Source organism: Dreissena polymorpha, chromosome 14, assembly GCF_020536995.1.
Source record: "Dreissena polymorpha isolate Duluth1 chromosome 14, UMN_Dpol_1.0, whole genome shotgun sequence".
NCBI classification, from domain to species: Eukaryota; Metazoa; Mollusca; class Bivalvia; order Myida; family Dreissenidae; genus Dreissena; species Dreissena polymorpha.
Window position 1 is genome coordinate 51,044,461 of NC_068368.1, and position 23,911 is coordinate 51,068,371.

At 36.4% G+C, this 23,911-nt stretch overlaps 1 protein-coding gene across 1 annotated transcript; it reads right to left on the bottom strand.

Moving 5' to 3' along the window:
- Positions 1-3,123: 3,123 nt before the first annotated feature.
- Positions 3,124-23,615, bottom strand: LOC127857364 (phosducin-like protein 3). The gene is given in 6 exon segments (XM_052393763.1): positions 3,124-3,162; positions 3,164-3,267; positions 9,232-9,440; positions 9,575-9,581; positions 13,612-13,744; positions 23,601-23,615. Coding segments are annotated over 6 exon segments (507 nt in total).
- Positions 23,616-23,911: the final 296 nt, after the last annotated feature.

Sequence of the window (23,911 nt, forward strand, 5' to 3'; positions counted from 1 at the left end):
AGACGACAGCGCTCTCGACTATTCTAGTGCTTGACAGAATAACGTAAGCCATCATGGGGAAATTGTTCATATTCAATCATTTATCAGACTATCTTTCAAAAATAAAAAAGGTAAAAAAAAATTAAAACAAATTGGGGGGGGTAAGGGGGGGTTGAGAGGGGGGAATAATGTGGGGTGTGGTTATTTATTAGATGATCTTTCAAATATAATAAAAAATAAAAAAATAAAAAAATGGGTGGGGGAGGGGGGCAGGGATTCTGGGTTGGGGCGTGGGGCATTGTTTGGGTGGAATCCACTGTGGTATTCAGGTTAGTGTCGTTTTGTTAAAGTATTAATCAAATCTGATCATAAATAAAGAAATTATGGCAATGTAACTAAAGTAATATGCATATTATAATGGAAAATGGGCCATAATTCTTACAAAATGCTTGATACAGTTGACTGCTCTTGTTTATAGATTGGGGTCATGTTGGTTAAGAAGTTTGCAAAATATGAAAGCAATATGTCAAGGAACATTGAAAATATTTGAGGTGGTACGCAAACTCTAACATACATGTAGATTTATCACTGAAATGCATATTCTAAGTGGAAAAGGGGCAATAATTATTACAAAATGCTTGATAGAGTTGTCTGCTCTTGTAAATAGGTTGGGGTCATGTTGGTAAAGAAGTATGCAAAATATGAAAGCAATATGTCAAGGGACATTGGAAATGTTTGGGGAAGTACACAAACTTTAACATTTGCATGCTCATGCTTACCCCAACGCAAACGCTTATGCCAAAGCCAGGGTGAGTAGGATAGCTCCACTATATGTATTTCATATATAATAGTCGAGCTAAAAATATAAGTGAACAAGCGTGCCCAACTGTCACAAGATATGCCCGTTCAAAGGTTTTGGACACCATGCTCAATGCTTAAAATGCACCAAGTGACCTTGGAACCTAGTTATTGACCCGGCATGACCCATATTTGAACTTGACCTAGATATCATTTAGATGTAACATCTGACTAAATATGGTGAATATCAGATGAAAACTACTTCAATTAGAGAGCGGACACAATGCTAAATGCAACATGTGACCTAGTGACCTCGTTTTTGACCCGGCATGATCCATATTCGAACTTGACCTACATATCATCTAGACACAACTTCTGACCAAATTAGGTGAAGATGTGATGAAAACTACGTCAATTAGATAGCGGACACCATGATAAATGCTTGAAATGCACTAGGTGACCTCGTCATCTAGTTTTTGACCCGGCATGACCTATATTTGAACTTGACCTACATATCATCTAGACACAACTTCTGACCATATTTGGTGAAGATCGGGTGAAAACTACTTCAATTAGAGAGCAGACACCATGCTTAATCCTTGAAATGCACTTAGTGACCCCGTGACCTAGTTTTTGACACGGCATGACCCATATTCAAACTTGGCCTAGATATTGTCTAGACACAACTTCTGTCCAAGTTTGGTGAAGATTGGATGAAAACTATTTGAAGTAGAGAGGGGACACTGCTGTGGACGTCGCCCGCCGCCCGCCAAGGGTGAAACTATTATACTTCCCGTTTTTTAACACGGGCGTGTAAAAAAAGGGCCATTATTGTTACAAAATGCTTGATACAGTTGTCTGCTCTTGTTTATAGGTTGGGGTCATGTTGGTTAAGAAGTATGTAAAATATAAAAGCAATATGTCAAGGGACATAGGAAATATTTGGGGTGGTACACAAACTTAAACATAGATTTATCAATAATATGCATATTCTAAGTGAAAAAAAGGCCATAATTCTGGCATTATGCTTGATACAGTTGTCTGCTCTTTAATAATAGGTTGGGGTTATGTTGGTTAAGAAGTATGCAAAATATGAAAGCAATATGTAAAGGGACATGTGAAATATTCGGGGTAGTACGCAAACTTTAAGATTGGCACTCTCACGCCGATGCCAGGGTGAGTAGGATAGCTCCACTATATATATTTCATATATAATAGTAGAGCTAAAAATGCAAGTAAATAAATAAAAACATTCTAGTGCACAGATTACATAGAAATTGCATAGAATTATTTCAAATATTTGGCCTCTACAAGACTTGTAAAAAATGTTTTATAAGTAAATGTATACATACATAAAAGAATATTTTTATTCTATATGTACTTCTTAATAAATTGAACAGAACATAAACATAATAACCTGCTGCCTGTTGAAACATAGATGTAGCTTTGGATGTCATTGAATACGTATTTTACTGAAGAAAATTTATGACGCATTTAAATGATGATTGATATAATTTTGGTATTAAATTAAATAACTAACAAACAAAAATTATACTCAACACATCTGCTTTAAGTGGCCAAAATGAGCCATGCATTGAAATTTATCTTTATCTTTCCAGTTTCTTGATAATTTCTCTCTGAAAAAATAATACCACTTTTTTGTAGTCGACAATATAAAACATGAACAATGTATAAACCATGTTGGTCAGATATTTAGTTATAACCTATTTATTTTAGCTTGATTTCATCGAAAGCCTAAGGCTTATTTAATCGCTCTCGAGTCTGTTTCCTGGGCCTAGAACCAGTACTTGGTGTCTTTGGGGAGATCTTATGTATTCTTAAGTGGGGATAGAACCAGTGACCTTCCGATTGCTAGGGGGGCACTATATCCACTATGCCATGGTGACCTTTTCAGATATTGGAAATGCCCCTATCATCAACATCAGCCTTAAATATCTCAAAGGCTTTCAGCATGTTGTGGTCATTAGGACAATGAGACATTACCATTCCTATGAGACATTACCATTCCTAAGAGCCATGTTGTGGTAAAACTGGGCTTTATGTATGTGTTCAAATAATTGTCCCCGATTTGTCTGTGCAGCCTGCACAGGCTGTTCAGTGAAATCGCTTTAAACTTAAATTATACTTTTCTTTTAAAAAAAGTCTCTTCTGGGCAAACATCAAGTTAAGTCAAAAAGTATCATTCCTGATTAGCCTTTGCAGACTGCACAGGCTAATCTAGGATGATACTTTGCGCCCATGCATCAAGCCCATTTTTCTCAGAGCAAGACTCCAATAGTCTTTATCCACAATCAAATCTTAAAACAGTGTTCACATTTCACGTTCTCAGTAATCATCGTCATCATCATCCCTTCTGTTTTTTTGCACTGTCTCGTATGGCAATGTTCATAACGTCCTTGACCTCACCCCGCAGCGCCTCCTCAAGGTCAATGTTGACCGCCCCCGTCTGCGATAGCATCCATTCGAGTTCTGAAAAGAAGTAATTGTGAGAAGTGTAACCATGGCCTGGTATCACAAACATGCTTAACACTTTCTCACTCAGAAGCAAAGTGAAAATGGCTACATGTATGTGCAAACAGCATTAAAACCAAAACAGCGTGCGAGTAACTCGCAGTCTGTTCAGGTTTCTGCTGTCTGCTGCTCATCTGATGATCAGTATGTAAGGGTTGGAAATTTAACCTTTAACAACTGAACAGAAATGTCTTTAATAACATTTAACTTTCTAAAGGACTTTAAACATGTCAAAATATGTATCTAAGTGGTAAAAGTTTAAGTCAATATTCTGGCTCAACATTTATTTTTTTCAGTTTTGAGCCTGACTAAACTCTGTGTTTAAGGATTGATATGTGACTATTGTTTAGGCTGAGATTACTCAATACTCAGCTGAGTGGAAACTCAAATTGCAGGGCTCGAATTTAACTTTTTTTTCTACTTGCAAAAATTGCGAGCAGCTTTGATACCAACTTGCAAAATCAAAAACATTTTTGCAAATTTTGATGGAAACATTAAAAAGTCTGGACATTAGTTTAGTACTATTAAAACTAAATAAAAGTACTTAACAGACACATTTAATTTCTGCAACCATACAACGATATCAGTTTCTTGGACAATAAGGGCCCACATCAGATTGAATGACCATCTTTAACTACAACAAGTTTTAGTTTCATATTTTTTATATTAAGTTATTTTTCCCACGTTTTCACTGGTTTCGTAGAAGTATTTAATATCCATTTGTTTTCTTTCTCAACGTTTAACTTTGCTTTATCTTTTGTATTGGTATTTCTATCTGTGGGCAAAAAGAAACAAGTTATTTTTCGTTTCGACACCATGTCTGTTCAAGTTCAATGAACACGTGTGAATAGTCGACTGTTTCACTTCCTTTGTACCAATAGCATCCGTGTATCTGTACTATATATATATAAGTATAACAGTCTACATACAAGGTGCAAACTTCTGCATTATGGTATTCGGGCATTCTATAAATTGACCTAAGATTTAGCGGTCATGACGTCGAGCGCAATTAGCATTCTTACTCGTTTCTTTTCACTACTTATTTACTAGCAAAAAAATACTAGTGGCTTAAAACTTAACTCGCAATTGGTATTTTTCACTCGCATTTTGCGAGTGTGCGAGCGTTAATTTCGAGCCCTGAATTGTATCTTTTGAGATGAGCTCAAACACTGGGCCGGGAGCTTTTGTAAGATACAAGGCTTTTACACCTGTACCACTTTGTCAGATTTGTTCAAAAGCAAATAACTATGGCATAGGCGGATGGATCACTGTGGATGAAAAAAATGTCTAGCACATCTACTTTCCATCACAATAATATATTTACCTTTTCAATTTTAACGCTTGAGAAATTTCAACAAAATTCAATCCATAAACAGACCCACTAGCGCCTGACCTACTGTACCAGCGACTCTAAAATACTTTCTCTCAACCTTCATTTGAGAGGTATACACGAGCCTCGGTCTGGGAAATTAGGGCTTAATGCAATTTCTGAGAAAAACTGGGTTTAATGCATTTCTGAACGTGTTTCCCTAATGAGCCTGTGCAGACTGCACTAGCTCATCTGGGACAACACATGCATGAAACTTGGTTTTCCCAGCACAAGACTCAATTATTAAACAGATTGGCGACAAAATATCTTCTTATTTTTCAAATTACCAATTTCAAGTCCAGGTACCATGACTTACTGCCAGCTATTGAAATAATTAACAAGTAAGGTCTTTGTGCTCTGACAGTAAAAAAACAAGAGGGCTATGATGGCCCTGAATCGCTCACCTGACTAACCTTGCTACATCAACTTAAATTGTATCAGACCCATATACAACCCCAAGAAAGATTTCATTAATTAATACATTCTGACAAAATATCATTAAGATGTGATGAAAACTGTGACCTCTTTACTTACTAGAACTGGCCGGTGACCTAATTTTTGACCCCAGATGCCACATATATGATCCCAAATCAAATATTATCAAGATAAACATTCTGACCACACTTTATTAAGATCAGATGAAAACTATGACCTCTATTGTCTACACAAGGTTTTTCTATGATTTGACCTAGTGACCTTTTTTATCACAGATGGCCCAAATACAATCCTAACCCAGATTTCATCAAGATTAACATTCTGATCAAATTTAATTAAGTTTGGATGAAAACTGTGACCTCTACTGTCTACAAAAGTTGTTTTTTGATTTGACTTAGTGACCTAGTTATTGACCCTAGATGACCCAAATTCATCCCAACACAGATTTTAACAAGACAAAGATTTAATTAAGATCTGATGAAAACTGTGACCTTTATTGTCTACATGTACACAAGGGTTTTCTATGATTTGACCTAGTGACCTAGTTTCTGACCCCAGATTACCCAAATACAACCCTAATCCAGATTTTATCAAGATAAACATTCTGACCAAATTTCATAAAGATTGGATGAAAACTGTGACCTCTAATGTCTGCACAAGGTTTTTGTTTTATTTGACCTAGTGACCTATATACATACCTGTGTCTACCAAGAACAGATACCAACAAGAGGGCCTGAAAGGCCCAAGGTATCCCCCGCAACATATGCTTTGTTTGAAGATGGGTGCAAATTGGACGGATGAACATAATGATAGATGGACGGACGGAGGACAATAAAACAAAACTAAGACAAAGCTGGGGCAGGAATATATTCATACCAAGTTTCAAAGAAATCCGCCAAAGCGCTTCCAAGATATGGCTCCGGACACAAAAATGCCTATAGTAAAAAGCATTTTTTCAAGATACAAAGGGCCATAAGTCTGTTTTTAACAGATGGTGTACAATGCCATTTGGCGTGCATCATCCTCTTATGCATATATATACTCATACCGAGTTTAAATGAAATCCGCCAAAGCACTTCCAAGATATGGCTCCGGACACAAAAGTGCCTATAGTAAAAAGCATTTTTTCAAGATACAAAGGGCCATAAGTCTGTTTTTAACAGATGGTGTACAATGCCATTTGGCGTGCATCATCCTCTTATGCATATATATACTCATACCAAGTTTCAATGAAATCCGCCAAAGAACTTCCAAGATATGGCTCCGGACACTAAAAAGCATTTTTTCAAGATACAAAGGGCCATAAGTCTGTTTTTAACAGATGGTGTACAATAACATTTGGCGTGCATCATCCTCTTATGCATATATATACTCATACAAAGTTTAAATGAAATCCACCAAAGAACTTCCAAGATATGGCTCCGGACACAAAAGTGCCGGACGGACGGACAGCCGGACGGACGGACGGACAACGCCAAAACAATATCCCTCCGCCTCTGGCGGGGGATAATTAATACATAGAGACCGACATTCTTTTAATCCACACTGTTTTGGGGACATTGAATGCGATAATTGTCATCGATTAACAAAGTGTCTCGCCCAGTGTCGGCATGTTTTCTATTAGCCGAAATGGAGTTTGTAACCCACGCTCTGATTAGTCAGGAGAGAACCCTGCCAAATACCTGTATGACAAGCGCTGTGAATGGTTGCTTATCAATTTACAATAGGTAATTTACTACGCCAGGAGGGAGAAGTTTCGTCGATTCGGTCAGTTGATTGACGTCGGCGTGTATTCAGTAATAAACAGAAGCAGCTTTGATTGCGCTGCGGATATGATAATTGCCAGATTTTAGGGCGAAGTGGTTATCGCTGGTACTTTTAATCAGGGCGATTACAGGGAAGCCGTGGCAATATAATCGCCCGAGTCGCCCAGTTGCGTGATCCCTGGACCTAGTTTTTAACCCCAGATGACCCAAATACAATCCCAATCCAGATTTCATCAGGATAAACATTCTGAACAAATTTAATAAAGATTGGATGAAAACTGTGACCTCTATTGTCTACACAAGGTTTTTCTAATATGTGACCTGTTGACCTAGTTTTTGACCCCAGGTGACCCAAATACAATCCCAACCCAGATTTAATCATGACAAACATTCTGATCAAATTTTATGAAGATTTGATGAAAACTGTGACCTCTATTGTCTAAACAAGGTTTTTCTAATATTAAATCTAGTGACCTAGTATTTGACCCCAGATGACCCAACTACAATCCCAACCCAGTTTTCATCAAAATAAACATTCTGATCAAATTTCATAAAGATTGGATGAAAACTGCGACCTCTATTGTCTACACAAGTTTTTTCTTAAATTTTCTATTATTTTACCTAGTGACCTAGTTTTTGACCTAGTAACCTAGTTTTTTACCCCAGATGACCCAAATTCAATCCCAACCCAGATTTTATCAAGATAAACATTCTGACCAAATTTCATAAAGATTGGATGAAAACCGTGCCCTCTACTGTCTACACAAACAAATTGTTAATGGTTTTTCTATTATTTGACCTAGTGACCTAGCTTTTGATCCCAGATAACCCAAATACAATCCCAACCCAGATTTCATCACGAGAAACATTCTGACCGAATTTCATAAAGATTGAATGAAAACTGCGACCTCTATCGTCTACACAAGGTTTTTCTAGTATTTGACCTTGTGTCCTAGTTTTTGTCCTAGTGACCTAGTTTTTGACCCTAGATGACCAAAAAACATTCCCAACCCAGATTTCATCAAGATGAACATTCTGACCAATCCAAATTTCATAGATTGGATGGAAATTGTGACCTCTACTGTCTACACAAACAAATTGTTGACGGATGCAAGCACGCATACATGCACAACGGACGCCGGACATCACACGGTACATAAGCTCACCATGTCACTTCGTGACAGGTGAGCTAAAAATAAAAAGGGAATTTTTTAGAAGATCGCTGCAAAACAATAAAAAAACGGCATTATCGGTTAACATTTGCACTTCGCTCAACTGGTAACTAGGTCTGTTAATACTTTGGCTATGCATACCATCCTTTATTGGAGTGTAGTTTATGTAAGAAACAACTATCCCATTTCAAGACCTTTATAAACAAACAAGCTTCTTAATAAATTAAAATGCTTTTTTTTTTAAGTCTCTATAATGCTCAAAATCAACGAAAATTTTGTAAAGTATTTCATAAATACAGATAACACCTAAACAATCAGTGTTCCCTTTAGCAATAGCCACAAATTTTTACGCTAGATATGGTATGATTACATAGATTTCTGTAGATACAAAATGCTCGTTTTTATTTATTTGTGACACAATTAATTCCATTTTAATTTCCCACGAATATACCATGTTAGTGTTCATGTGTGGTATGCATAGATATCGTTGCAGGAAATTAAAGTGAAATTAAATATGCACAACAATAATAAAAACGATCATTTTGTATCTACAAATATCTAGACTATTTTACCAGACCACATCTGGCGTTGAAATTTCTGCAATTGTCATTAGGAACACTGATTTTTAATTGGTTAAGTTTATTTAACGAACAATTGTACGACATTTTTGTTTATTTTGAGTAGTAGTGTCACTTTAACCTTTAACCATCTTACTTAACTTTTTTTCATGTGACTATAAGACAATTCTTTCTTAAGAGAGTTTGGTGGCCCTAAAAATGCTAGTTTGTTTTAACCCTTTCCCAATCAGAGGCAAAGCAAAAATGGTTATGTACAAAAGGCACAAAACCTGAACAGCCTCTGAGTAACTAGCAGTCTGTTCTGGTTTTATGCTGTTTGCTGCTCATCAGTATCTAAGGGTTGGAAATGAAGCCTTTAAAACTTGAATTAAGTAAGAACAGTCTTTAATTTAATATAACTTTCTAACGGAATACAAATGCATTAACATATGTATCTAAGAGGTAAAGGGTTAATGCACCACAGAAGTGGTTTACTTGCTGCTGGTGTATTGTTTAAGCAACTCTTCAGAGCTTGTAAAATGAGGTCAAATTTGAGAGCCAGAGAATTTGTTCCTGAAAATTTTAAGTAACCAGACAATAAAATAATTGTTACATATTCCTACCATCTTTCTTCAAGTTTATGCCCCCAAATGCAAGAGGCCCCACAAACTGTTTTTTCATCTCCCCTTCTTTGTAGACAAATATTGTTGGTAAGTTCTTATCAGGATAGTTTGGTATACACAATGATGACACACTACTTAGGAATTTTGTCTCCGGGAATTTCTGTGCTAGGTTTGATAAATGCTGATTCAAAAGCTTACATAATGGAATTCTGAAAAATAAAATAATTATTTAATAGTATAATTTTATCACAAACAAAGTAAAAGTTATCAACGAAAATCAAAACATTAGTTTGTAACAATTTCCGACATGATTTTGCGGGGAGAGGGGACTTCAGGCCTTTACTGGATACCTATGGAGTAAATCAAGAAAGTACATCAGCAAGTGTACATTACACAGGCCTATCTTACAGGTCCGATAGTCGGATCCATTCCCATTTCCAAATATGGATGATTTTTTCCCAATTATCAAAAAAAAATCCCAATTTCAGACCGAAATTATCAAAGCCAGAAAATGCGTTTCCCGGTAGGTACCGTGTTTTAAATAATCGGAAGCCATGTTTTAGTGTGCCAATGGGAATTCTGCGTAGAACGTCATCATATCGAGTGTTCCATAATGCAATTTTGCGATCTTGACACTTTAGACAAAATCGCAGCCACATGTGTCTATGCATTTGTTAAGACACATTTACGGTCATTTCGGTCAGGGTTCCCAGCCAACCTGGAAATCATGGAAATCATGGAAAACATGGAAAAAGACTTTCACTTTTTCCTGTCAGGGAAAAGTCAGGGAATTTGGGGAAAAATCCTGAAATTAGGGAACAAGAGGGCCATGATGGCCCTGTATCGCTCCACTGTTTTTTTATGCGAAAAAAACGTGCAATGCGCATGGGTTGAAATGTACTCAAGCATGTGACTTTCTCTTTCTATCCCTCGTCCCACTGGGCGCTTAAAGTTGGAAGGGGGAGCATTTTTATATATGGAAAAAATAACTACCGTGTTAACTAAACAGACTAAAAAGCCCGGGAATTGTTGCACAGGTCCTTTGCTTATAATGTAGGTACATTTATCTCTCCAAAAGATATTGTCGTTCTTTCTATTTCACATATTTTTAGATGCTGAAGATCAAATCTATGCATTTGATTTGAAACAGATTCACAAGACCCATATGAATCAAAATGCCTTAACCCTTTACCAAACGACACATTTTTGACTTTCCCAATTTGAAAGAGGTTGCAGACGACAATTAAATTGTAATGGAATCTGGAGGAAATGATCAGGTAGGGTAGAAATAATTGTGATAAAAGGAGAAATTGCTCAACTTGAGCAATTTCTCCTTTAATCACAATTATTCATAAAGTCGTCAGCTACAAACCTGTAAAATCCTGTTAGTGTTTGGTAAAGGGTTAATAATCTCTGGTTTCTTTTTAAGAGCCTTTCACACATTTATAACAAATACAATAGTAGCATCTTTCTTTGTAAAGCATCATCTCAAAATATAACAAGAGCTGTTTGTAAAACATGCATGCCCCCCATATTGGCTGTCAGTTGTAGTGGCAGCCATAGTGTAAATACGTTATTTGGCACTGTGACCTTGACCTTTGACCTAGTGACCTAAAAATCAATAGGGGTCATCTGTGAGTCATGATCAATGTACCTATGAAGTTTCATGATCCTAGGCGTATTAGCTTTCTTGAGTTATCATCCGGAAAGCATTTTACTGTGTAAAGTCACCGTGAACTTGACCTTTGACCTAGTGACCTGAACTTCAATAGGGGTCATCTGCGAGTCATGATCAATGTACCTATTAAGTTTCATGATCCTAGGCATGAGCCTTTTTGAGTCATCATCCGGAAACCATTTTTCTATGTTGAGTCACCAAGACCTTGACCTTTGACCTAGTGACCTGAAAATCAATAGGGGTCATCTGCGAGACATGATCAATGTACCTATGAAGTTTTATGATCCTAGGCATAAGCCTTCTTGAGTTATCATCCAGAAACCATTTTACTATTTTGGGTCACCGTGACCTTGACCTTTGACCTAGTGACCTTAAAATTAATAGGGGTCATCTGCGAGTCATTATCAATGTACCTATGAAGTTTCATGATCCTAGGCATAAGCGTTCTTGAGTTATCATTTGGAAACCATTTTACTATTTCGGGTCAACGTGACCTTGACCTTTGTCCTAGTGATCTGAAAATCAATAGGCGTCATCTGCGAGTCATGATCAATGTACCTATTAAGTTTCATGACCCTAAGCATAAGCGTTCTTGAGTTATCATCCGGAAACCATTTTACTATTTTGGGTCACCGTGACCTTGACCTTTGACCTAGTGACCTAAAAATCAATAGGGTGTCATCTGCGAGTCATGAACAAATTTGGTAGAGGACTATTAGATATCACTACATACCAAATTTAGTAGCCCTAGGCTCAATAATTATGAACAAGAAGATTTTTAAAGTTTGCACAAAATAGGCCTTATTTAAGCATATGTTCATTTTTGTGACCCCAGGGGCAGGGTCAAATTTGTCCCCAGGGACATAATTTGAACAAACTAAGTAGAGACCTATTAGATGTCACTACATACCGAATTTGGTAGAAATAGGCCCAATTGTTATGGACAAGAAGATTTTTAAAGTTTGCACAAAATGGGCCCAATATAAGCAAATTTGCAATTTTTTGACCCCCCAGGGCAGGGTCACATTTGACCCCAGGGGCATAATTTGAAGAAACTTGGTAGAGGGCTATAAGATGTCACTTCATACCAAATTTGGGAGCCCTAGGCCCTATGGTTATGGACAAGAAGATTTCTAAAGTTTTTACAAAATAGGCCTTATATAAGCAAATTTTCAATTTTTTGACCCCCTGGGTACTCATAATCTGGTATGTATACAACAAGTGTAAACCATGTGTACGCATTAATTATTATAAATTGGTTGATAATCGATATTGATAATCTGAGGTATATAAATGTGGACTAGTTTCACTTTCAACGTTACTGTGTTCGAAAGAATAAATTTGGGTTTAACAAATTATGGAAATCGGACCCAGTGTAAAAAATGTCGCATAATTCAAAGTACTGTCAAAGTAAAATATGATAAATTGACTCGAAAGGCACACAAAATTAAAACGGAATGATTTGTGGGGAAATACTACCTCCAGTTAGTCTACGCTTAACCCAGAATCTAGTTCTTCTTGAATGCTCTGAGCTTTTTTAGGGTACATACGTACAGCTCTTCACGGAGGGAGTTGGATTATTGCAACTAACCCATAATCTGACTTGCCCATTAACATTCCCAGTAGTCCTAGTCAGAATGCCAGTTTGTGTTCCTCAGGACTAAATGTGTGTGTGTAAAGTGTCGTCCCAGATTAGCCTGGTCAGTTTGAACAAGCTCGCTCCTGGCTCTGAGAAATCAGGACTAAATGTGTGTGTGTAAAGTGTCGTCCCAGATTAGCCTGTTCAGATTGCACAAGCTCGCACCTGGCTCTGAGAAATCAGGGCTAAATGTGTGTGTGTAAAGTGTCGTCCCTGATTAGCCAGGCTTTTTGTTTAAAGTCCCTTTAAACCAAACAAGTTCTATAAAGCAGATATCATAGGCAAATATACTGCAACACTTTACGCAAATGCAATAAGCCCCGTTTTCATAGATTGCGGCTCAATTATTTTTTAAGACAAGTGTCCTTAACAAAATATGGTCTTCATTACAAGAACAATTTATCTTACAACGCATAAGTTAACATAAAAATACCAAGACCTAATGGCAAATTCTAATCGCTTAAGAACATACAAAGTTCCCATAAAAAACATCTTTATTGAATGCAGAGTCTGAATTGTAGGCTATATTAAGAGAGAGGTCAGAGTTTAAGTTTAACACACTGACACAGTATCTTAGTCACTAAAAAAATGGATGCTTCTTCATCATTATAGGTAAAGGATAAAATGCACACTCTCTCTAGAAAACTGCTGGTTGGTCACTTTTTTGTAATATAATAATAAACATTGATTTGTTACTCTTAATACATGTATCATCTACTATTGCTTACTCATGAAGGCCAATTACCTGAACATTATCTGTTAACACATGATCTGTTAACATAGTGCTAAAACTGCTATACTATTTACAGATGCCTGACTGTAAACATCTTTAGTCACCTTGCATTTTCAACAGTCAACTCTTAAGCATTTGCCGTGGCATAAAGGATATGGTATCTGCCTAACAACCAGGCTTGATCCCCACTGTGTGAGCGTTCTTTAAACCTTAAGAAAAGCCTGATTCTACCCAAAATACTGATACGCGAGCGTTTCAAAAAATCCCTCAGCGCCTTAAGATTCAGTATAGCTTTAATAGGTTTAAACTAAACTAACCATTGAGCATTACCTTTAGATTTATTTTCTATGGTGCTTTCAACCATCTTGATGAGGTCTTCTTCTGTAATCTCCTTTTCTTCCTTTGGAGGCAAGATGCCCTTTGCTCTGAGTACATCATTCCACTCGGTATCCAAGTTTGGGTCCTAGAAAGTATTAACACACATAAAGAATGCTTTATTTCCATTTAAAACTTTGTTTGTAATTTGAAGTTAATGAGTTCCTTCAGCACCTGAGGCTACATTATTTAGGACCCGGCACTGCTACATGTACTTCATTAGTTATTTGACTCATTGAAGTTGGGACTAATTTTGATATAAAGCTGCAATTTCCTGCCATTTAATGTTTTTACTTCAATATATATTTTTTAATATTGGCGAGGTCTTGTGTTGTGATGGCTGCCAGAGTATAGGGAGGAAACCTATGTCCGGTATGGTACTTGGTGACCACTTAGCAAACTCACATACGTCTGGCAACGGGTATTAAGCCGGGTGTTTTATACAGGAAGGAAAAGGGGCGTGGTGCAAAATTTCAAAAAAGGGCACTTTAGCGCGCTACATCCATAAAAAGGGCACAAATATATCTGTAAAGTGACTTAATAACAAGCTTTATTACACACAAACATTATATGTATAGTTTTGAGATTTATTGTTGAATAATTAAACCAACAAAATCCAGAATGAATATTTTATTATGTGTTTTATATTTTCATGTAGTAACAAAAAACAAGATTAAACACCATAGGATATATATCTTATACAAACTATAGCTTTTCAAAGAAGTCTTAGAATACTGTTAAACGAGTTACCCTCTTAAACAATTATTTATATTTAAAACGTTACACACATTGCACAAACAAGTCCTTTTATATGCATCTTTAAAGTGTTGCCGCATAAAATTGTAAACGGGTATTGTTTTCACTTTGAACTTTCATGACCACGTGTTGTATTGTGTACATTTTATTTCGTAAAAAGTGTAACTAGGAACGGCGCCGTACTGTCTTTTGTTCATTGTCAATTAATTCAATACACGTTAATTGGTCTCCGATATAAACTTGTTTTGCTTACAAAGCAATTTGCATCAATTTCTAATTTACGTTTCGTCGAAAGTGGAATGCCAAAATCGGAAAGCGTACCTTGCGACATTCTAAACACGAATGATAAGTGGTACAAGTTCAATATTTTTGTAAAATTCATATCTGTGTTTGCCAATTAACATATTTTGACAAGTTACAAACGGGTCATAATGTTCTGAATTGAACCAATGGTGCAGGCCTACTACTGTTACAACAATTAACAACTTTTGGCCAAACAGGGTCCAAGACGGGGTATCAACTTCTTTGCCTACATTCACACGTTATTGTAATCAAAACATCGTGACAATAAACAAGCACGTGCTCCAATTAAGCGCGGTCTGCCTAACCGTGAACAGCAAACGTGTTAAGATTGTCGTCTGCTACAATTCATCAACACACATCTACTGTGAGCCTGCGCCAATTGTATTGAATAGGAGGCGGAGCGTTATTTTAATCGACAGCTTTAATATGTCACGGGTTGCTATTTTCGGCGTATGGCCAATTTTCAGGAAGTACAGTGGACGTCATGGGGTTTTGTAATCGGCGTATGGAAACAATTATCGGGTGTAATATACGGCCGTACGCTGCTTAGTGCAAGCCCTGTAAATTAATTTTTATTAAATTAAAACTGTTTTGCATTAAATTGAAATAAAATCAATATTTTACAGATAAAACTGGTGTTTTTTTTAAATTTAATTACGTGTAAAGATAAATGTTTTGATATAACTGAATAATGCAGGAAATGCACAATTTCCACGTGAATAATATCGGGGTTTTCATCAAGTCTCCTAAGTAACTGTGCACGATTGTATCCGGACCGATTAGTGTTACAAAGCCACTGAAATTATCGATTGATATTGACACATGATTATTCACGCATGACGAATTCACAACCGCGCGAATCTTCGCTGATAATAGTCGGCTTAGAAGCTTGGTTAAGAGGCAATTAAGATGTTATCAATAAGGTCGCGCACGGCGGAAAACAGGGCGGCGGCCTTTGAAAAGGACAGCGTGGCGCTGATTTGCTTTGAAAGGGGCAGCGAGGCGCTTCAAAAAAGCGGCGTGGCGCCGCGCCACGCTAAAACGGCCTGGATAAAACACTAAAGCCCAGATCCCTATATGATAAACCAATCACTGCGCTTACTTGACAGCCAAACTTTAAACATATTAAATTGTTCCTTTATATCACAAAAGAAAACAGCTCTGGTGCATTTCGGTGGTGTGAAAGTTCTTTGCATGGTGCATTCAGCATTTTATTCGAAAATAGAGCACGAGAACTCAATATTCACAAGATGTTAGGGCATGTACACTTTTTACCATGTGTACTGCTGCTCTGTGGTGTACATACATGTAAGACAAACTTACAGTAGATCAGTAAATGGTTAGCTTTCAATATACATTCTGTGTTCATTTTTCCAATGTACATCTGTGTTCATTGTTTCAATTATGTACCTCTTGTGTACGTGTACTACATGTCTGTGTTATACATCCTGCATACTTTCAGCGGTGAAAATTTTTGTTGTGTACATAATATTAAAGTGCATTGTTTGTGTATCTTTCTTTTGTATAGTTAGCGCACTATGTACACATTGTGTAAAATTCTTCAGTCAGGCATTTTCTGTTTATTTTGGGAGAGGTACCTAGCAAATTTGGGATTTTTCGCGTTGCGAAATCTTTCAAATTGGAAAGAATTTCCATCGACAAAAGCATTATTGGGGAAATAGTTTTTCTTAATTGTGGTATTGCCTTAAAATTCTAGGAAAAGAATTACGGTACATGTAACATGTTTTTTCCATGCTACAGTCATTGTCCACTGCTAGCATAAGTATGTGTATGATAAAAAATACAGACTTTATTCATGTTATGCTTGAAGTTCCATAAAATACATAGCTCGATATGTCATATAAGATTTTTATGAATATTCACACTCAAAAGACCTGCTTTCAACATATTATTATTCAAAATTCAAGTTGTCAAATGTCTTAAGGAAACCATTTTTTTAAACACAGTAGCGTTGAAAGTGAAACCAGTCCACATTTCTCTACCTCAGACCATTGATACATATATTATCAACCAATTTACAATAATTAATAAGTACACATGATTATCACTTGTTGTAAACCTGGTAAATAACCTGATAATTCTGAATAATCCAGCTCAATATTCGAAAGCAAATTCTAACCGAAAATGACAGAAATTACCGGCCGCCATTTGTCTGAAGTGACAAAGTCAAGAAAATTGCATTATGGAACACTAGATACGATGACATTTAACAGAGTATTTCCATTGGCATGCTTAAACACGGCACATGGTTATTTAAAACACAGTACAGGGAAACACATTTTTTGGCTTTGGTCTTTTCAGTCGGAAATTGGGAAAAAAAATTTAGATTTGGGGGAAAATATGCATATTTATCATTGGACTTGAGTCCGACTATCGGACCCGTGAGATAGGCAGAAAATAGCCTGTCAGTATATATATTAAACACAACAGACTTGAACAACATGGGAAAATGTTGCTCAGTACATGTTCTTACCAGTTTTATATCTCAATCGAGGTATTGGATGTACCAAATATCACAAGATCTTTTTTTATGCAAAAAGTGAATTAAAACAATTGGTACTAAAAAGCCCAGCCACCATAAGACTCCATTCATCAGTTACAAATGTAAACTTCTGCTTAAATAGCAACAATATCACTGACCTCTTGCCATATTATGAAACAGATTTAAATATTGACCAATCAGAACAAGGCAATACGGTGTAACGTGTACGCGTAATTTTATTTAACATGAGCTTTTAACACAGACTTTTACCTAACTAGATCTAGTATGCTAATCTTTGTCGATTTAATAAGCATATGTTCAAAACAGATATGGTGAAGTTTCTATTCACTCTTCTAAGTTTCAGCAACTTTTAAAGCATGTCTTTTCCGCACCTCTGTCTGTGTTGTTTTATGTACTTACATTCTACGTTACATACTGAACGATATGTATCAATATTATTTATGTACGGTATAAAAATAAAAGATGTAATTTATTTCAGAACATTTCAATTGTCACTTAAGAAAAAAAACAATACTTAATTAATCCAGAAAAGTATAATAACATCGGTTTACTATGTAACACTCTTCACCACAACAGACAGGCGCAAACTGTATTTTACGCAGTTTATTCTTCCACATTTAAACCAGATGCTCTACATCGTGGTCGTGTTATCGAATTATATCTACATAGCGAGCGAATCGAGAGATATTGAAAATTTGAATAGTGGTTGGATTTAAATTGCTCAGGCGTGCAACATTCAAAGTGTCATTACATAATTTTTACGGAGAATTATCGAGAAATGAATTATCTACACAGGCAGGGTTCCCTATGGACTTTCAAAAGTTATCGCCACTTACTTTCGCCAAATTAAAAAGTTGTTGCCACACAGGGGCAACATTTGGGCAATGAATTAAATGTTATTTTAGTACAAACAAAAACTGAGCATTTACAGTATGTTAATGGAATTGATTTAATAACAGTAGTATTAATAAAAACAACACATTTAACATTGTTCATTAAATAAAGGCATATTCAATCAGTTGTAAGTCTTGTTGATTGACACCTTCTTAGCAGCCTGAATATGTTGCCACAGTTTTGGTGCTTCAGAAGCTTTATGGTATTCTGAAAAAACAACAAGAGGGCTTGAAAGGCCCAAAGTCGCTCACCTGAGATAACAAAATATTATTGGGACAAATCTTCTGACGAAGATCGGAAAATAAATGTGGCCTCTAGAGTGTTAACAAGGTTTTACTATAGCCATATAAGGAAAAATGCCCCGCCCCCTGGCAGCCATGTTTTTCAACCACCCGGCATTATTTTTGAACTCATCCAAGATATTATCGGGATGAATCTTCTGACCAAGTTTCATGAAGAGCGGACAGTAAATGTGGCCTCTAGAGTGTTAACAAGATTTTACTATAGCCATATAAGGAAAAATGCCCCGCCCCTTGGAAGCCATTTTTTTTAAGCTAACATAATTATTTTCGAACTCATCCAAGATATCATTGAGACCAATCTTCTGACCAAATTGCATGAAGATTTGACAATAAATGTGGCCTCTAGAGTTTTAACAAGGTTTTACTATAGCCATATAAGGAAAAATGCCCTGCCCCTGGTGGCCATGTTTTTAAAGCAACCAAAACCATTTTCGAACTCATCCAAAATATCATTGGGACATCTCTTCTGACCAAGTTTCATGATGATTCGAAAATAAATGTGACCTCTAGAGTGTTAACAAGGTTTTACTATAGCCATATAAGGAAAATAGCCCCGCCCCTGTGGTGGCCATGTTTTTCAACCAACCGGCATCATTTTTGAACTCGTCCAAGATATTACTGGGATGAATCTTCTTACCGAGTTTCATGAAGATCTTCTATAAATGTGGCCTCAAGAGTGTTAACAAGATTTTACGATAGCCTTATATAGCCATATAAGGAAAAATGCCCCGTCCCTTTCCGGACATGTTATTCAAGCAAACGCAACCATTTTCAAACTCATCCAAGATATCATTAACACAAATCTTCTGACCATATTTCATCAGGATTGGACAATAAATGTGGCCTCTAGAGTGTTACAAAGTTTTATTATAGCCATATATAATCATATAAGGAAAAATGCCCCGCCCCTTGGCAGCCATGTTTTTCAAGCAAAGGTTACCATTTTTAAACTCATCAAAATATCAGTGGGACAAATCTTCTGACCAAGTTTCATGAAGATCGGAAAATAAATGTGGTCTTTTGTGTTAACAAGGTTATACTATAGCCATATACATGTAAGGAAAAATTCCCCGCCCCCTGGCGGCCATGTTTTTCAACCACCCAGCATCATTTTCGAACTCGTTTGAGATATTATTGGGATGAATCTTCTGACCAAGTTTCATGAAGATCAGACAATAATAGTGGCCTCTAGAGTGTTAACAAGATTTTACTTTAGCCATATAACAGTGATTTTTTTTGCCAGAAATTACAGCCTATATTCGGCTGCTTCCCAATTGCAAAAAATTTGATTAAAATTTCCCAAAAAAAGACAAAATTTTCCCAATAAAGCCAATAAGATTACAATGTAATTTAGCAATAATTTCGAACGAGTGCCGATCGAGTTGCCGAGTCGTCGCCGAACAACAACTGACTTACGTATTTTTCGTGAATTTAGCCGAATACGATTTTACGTCGCTATCCACATCTCTCGCTATATTGCGGAGGATACCGACGATAGTCGATGTATCCCGATTGTAAACGCCTGTTTTTACACACGCCCAAGATGGCCGCAAGCAGACTAGAACTTTGCGATGCGCGGCGAAAATTATAAATAACATTCAAATTAACAACGGATATCATATGGTTATTACGGAATAATTTAATGCGTGTGTCAATTAACGGAAAATATAACGTTTGAGATAAAAACAACAAATATTTATTACAAAACTTCACAGTTAATGTGCATCACGGAAATCAGTGTTGGGAAATTGGAGTTAGTCTACCGTTACTCACAAAGTTAATGCATTTAAGATGAGTATCGTTCGAAAGTGGAAAGAGACAAACATGATATGATTTACAGTATATGTTAGTGGATCTGTGTAAAATCAGATTCATATGCATATTCTGCTTTATTATGTTTGTCACGCTTTACAGTTTACTGAAATAGCATTGAAGTGCAAGATGTTGAAAGGTAAAGAAATGAAATAAATTATTGTAACTCCATATAATACATCATTAACATAGCAAGACCACTAAAGCGTTTTTTTTATAAATATGTGTTAATGTTTTCACCATACAGTACACTCCACGCGTTTTCCCCAAAAAAACGCGCTCCCTCCGCGGGGTCTTATCTGCTAGCGAATGTTCACGCGGCGTTGAGAGAGCGAGGTGAACTCGATAAAACACTCGGCGTTACGCCGCGTTCGCTTATTCCCGCGGCGTGTATTACTTTAGCCTAGTCGGTAAATGCAGACAATTTCCGCTCTTATCAGTTACCGCCGCGCAACGCCGCGTTAGCAGTGTGCTACTGGGCATGCCAAAAAATAAAAACATTGTTATAAAAAATTGTTTAAATACTGTAGTACATGTATAAAAAAGATAATTGTATAGAAAATTAATACGTATACAAATTATGATTTTTAATTCACAGGTACGTCTACAATATGAATGAATATAAGACATTTGACAAGTTAATATTTAAATCATAACACATATAAGACAAGAATAAATGTTCCGTAAAATTTCCAAATTAGAATAATAATTAGTAAACCGAAACACACTACGATTTTTAATGTTAACACGACGTTTACAAATGCTTCTAATATACAGTCATCATGTATATTTCCGACGCCGAGGGCCGCCGCATCGGCTTATCAGTTTTGCCGATCAGTAACCGCCGCGTCCAAAATCATGCAAACGCCGCGTCTGGCGGGATTTTCTTAATCTCCCTCCAGGTCAATCACCGCGGAGTATGGAGGGAAATTGGGGAAAACGCGTGGAGTGTACTGTATGATATTTAATTTAAAAGAATACTGAATTAAATTCTTACTGTTAAAGAGGTTATGATTAAATGGTATATTTAAGAATCTATATAGATTATTGCAAGTTCAATATGAATGTGGAAGGATATTAACTTAACATTGTCTTCATTGTAAGAACACATTAAATTAGTACTTTATAATATAACAAGAGCACCGCCTTGCGGGTGCAGACCGCTCATCTATTTTCTTTTTAAAAATGAAGGGACTCTCAATTTCAATCACAAAGGAAGGAGGGGTGGAGTGAAGAGGGGTGTATAGTGTGGGGGTGTGGACATTTATTATATTATCTTCTAGAAATGTGGAAAAAAACATTCCGAGAGGGGGGGGGGTTCTTGGGTGCGATGGTTGGACGCGAGGTTGGACGTTATTTCAAAAATAAAATAATAAAAATAAATATTTGTGTTTTTTAACCGTTTCAAAAAAAAAATTGGGGTGGGGGGGTGGGGGGGGGGGTATAGTGTGAGGGTGTGGTGGTCATTTGTGAGATGATCTAAAAAAAAAAAATTAGGGGGGGGGCACAGGGGATGGATTGGGTGGAGTCTATTGTGGTATGTCAGGTAAGAGTAGTTTTATCCAAGTATCAATTAAAACTAATCATAAATAAAGAAGTTATGGCAATTTTAGCAAAATTTAATAATTTGACCTGGAGAGTCAAGGTCATTCAAAGGTCAAGGTAAAATTCAACTTGCAAGGTACAGTAACCTCATAATAGCATGAAAGTATTTGAAGTTTGAAAGCAATAGCCTTGATACTTTAGAAGTAAAGTGGATCGAAACACAAAATTTAACCATATATTCAAAGTTACTAAGTCAAAAAAGGGCCATAATTCCGTAAAAATGACAACCAGAGTTATGCAACTTCTTCTTTTACTGTACCCTTATGATAGTTTGCGAGTGTTCCAAGTATGAAAGCAATATCTATGATACTTTAGGGGTAAAGTGGACCAAAACACAAAACTTAACCATATTTTCAATTTTCTAAGTAAAAAGGGCCCATAATTCCGTCCAAATGCCAGTCAGAGTTACATTACTTTGCCTGCACAGTCCCCTTATGATAGTTTATAAGTGTTGCAAGTATGAAAGCAATAGCTTTGATACTTAAGGAATAAAATGGACCTAAACACAAAACTTAACCAAAATTTTCAATTTTCTAAGTATAAAAAGGGCACATAATTCTGTCAAAATGCACGCCAGAGTTATCTAATTTTGCCTGCCCAATCCCCTCATGATAGTAAGTAAGTGTACAAAGTTTGAATGCAATAGCATTGATACTTTCTGAGAAAAGTGGACCTAAACGCAAAACTTAACCGGACGCCGACGCCAATGCCGACGCTGACGCCAAGGTGATGACAATAGCTCATAATTTTTTTCAAAAAATAGATGAGCTAAAAATGCTGTCAAACATACTTTAATAATTTTAATTCTGTTCTTATAATCATATTTATAATGTTTCCCAATTTCATGGTTTATCGCGCTATTTTTCCCAATTTCATGGTTTATCGCGCTAATTTTCCCAATCCAAAAGGCACAGGCTGTAAGATAAAAAAGCAAAAAAAATCACTGTATAAGGAAAATGCCCCACCCCTTGGCAGCCATGTTTTTTAAGCAAACGTAACCATTTTCAAACTCATCCAAGATATCATTGAAACCAATCTACTAACCAAATTTTATGAAGATTGGACAATAAATGTGGCCTCTAAAGAGTGAACAAGGCAAATGTTGACGTCGCACAACGGACAACGCACAGCGGAAAACAGATGACGGACAAAAGGCGTTCACAAAAGCTCACCACGAGCACTTTGTGCTCAGGTGAGCTAAAAAGGGAAATATAATATTAATAAAATACTAAGAATAATCAATTAATGTCTAGTATATAAATAATATAAATGTGTGCTAGCATTTGGCCTACTACATAGAGCCCTTAACACAACAGTCAAATAAAAGAAGCATTTGTTAATATCAAATGTCAAATTGATTTCCATGTTATTAACTGTGTTTACCTTTTTAAAACAGTACATACGGTAGTGAATGAATTGATTAGTGTTGAGGATATAAAGAGTTCACACAGCATAGATTGTGTGTTGGAAATCATATTGAAGGACATGAAATTCTGATAAACAACTGTCTTTGTTTGGTTTATGTTTGTTAGCTGGTGAATGTTAGCGGGGGACCGTTTGAATTTTGAATGAGTCTCAACATTAGCAGCATCTAATGTTCACTTTCTAAAAGTCGTTTTACACTCTGAACTTGCCATTTTGACGAGGAAAACAGAAATATGTCACCGTTTAAATAGAACCAATACATGTAAAAGGTTTTACTATTTTCTATAATTACACCGAATTTTCTACAAACAATCGATACATACCTTTTTGATGGTCATTGCTGTCAATTTAATGGTCTTGAATCAGCTTCAAACACTGTGACAATCACTTCACATTTAAGCGCAAAGTTGGTATATTTCAAGATTGCCTTATCTCTGAAGCAATAAAACTGCCGACTAATTAAGATAACTTGCAACAACGCCCAAAATAATAGCAATTATAACCATAACATGCCACTTCGCGGTAGTCTGAAAACAAGGCATGCAGTGCAGCTCTCCAAAACATTGGACTGTCCTGCTTCTATCATTCTGAAGGAAGTGTTGATATTCACCCCTGAAGAGGTTGGATGTGTTGT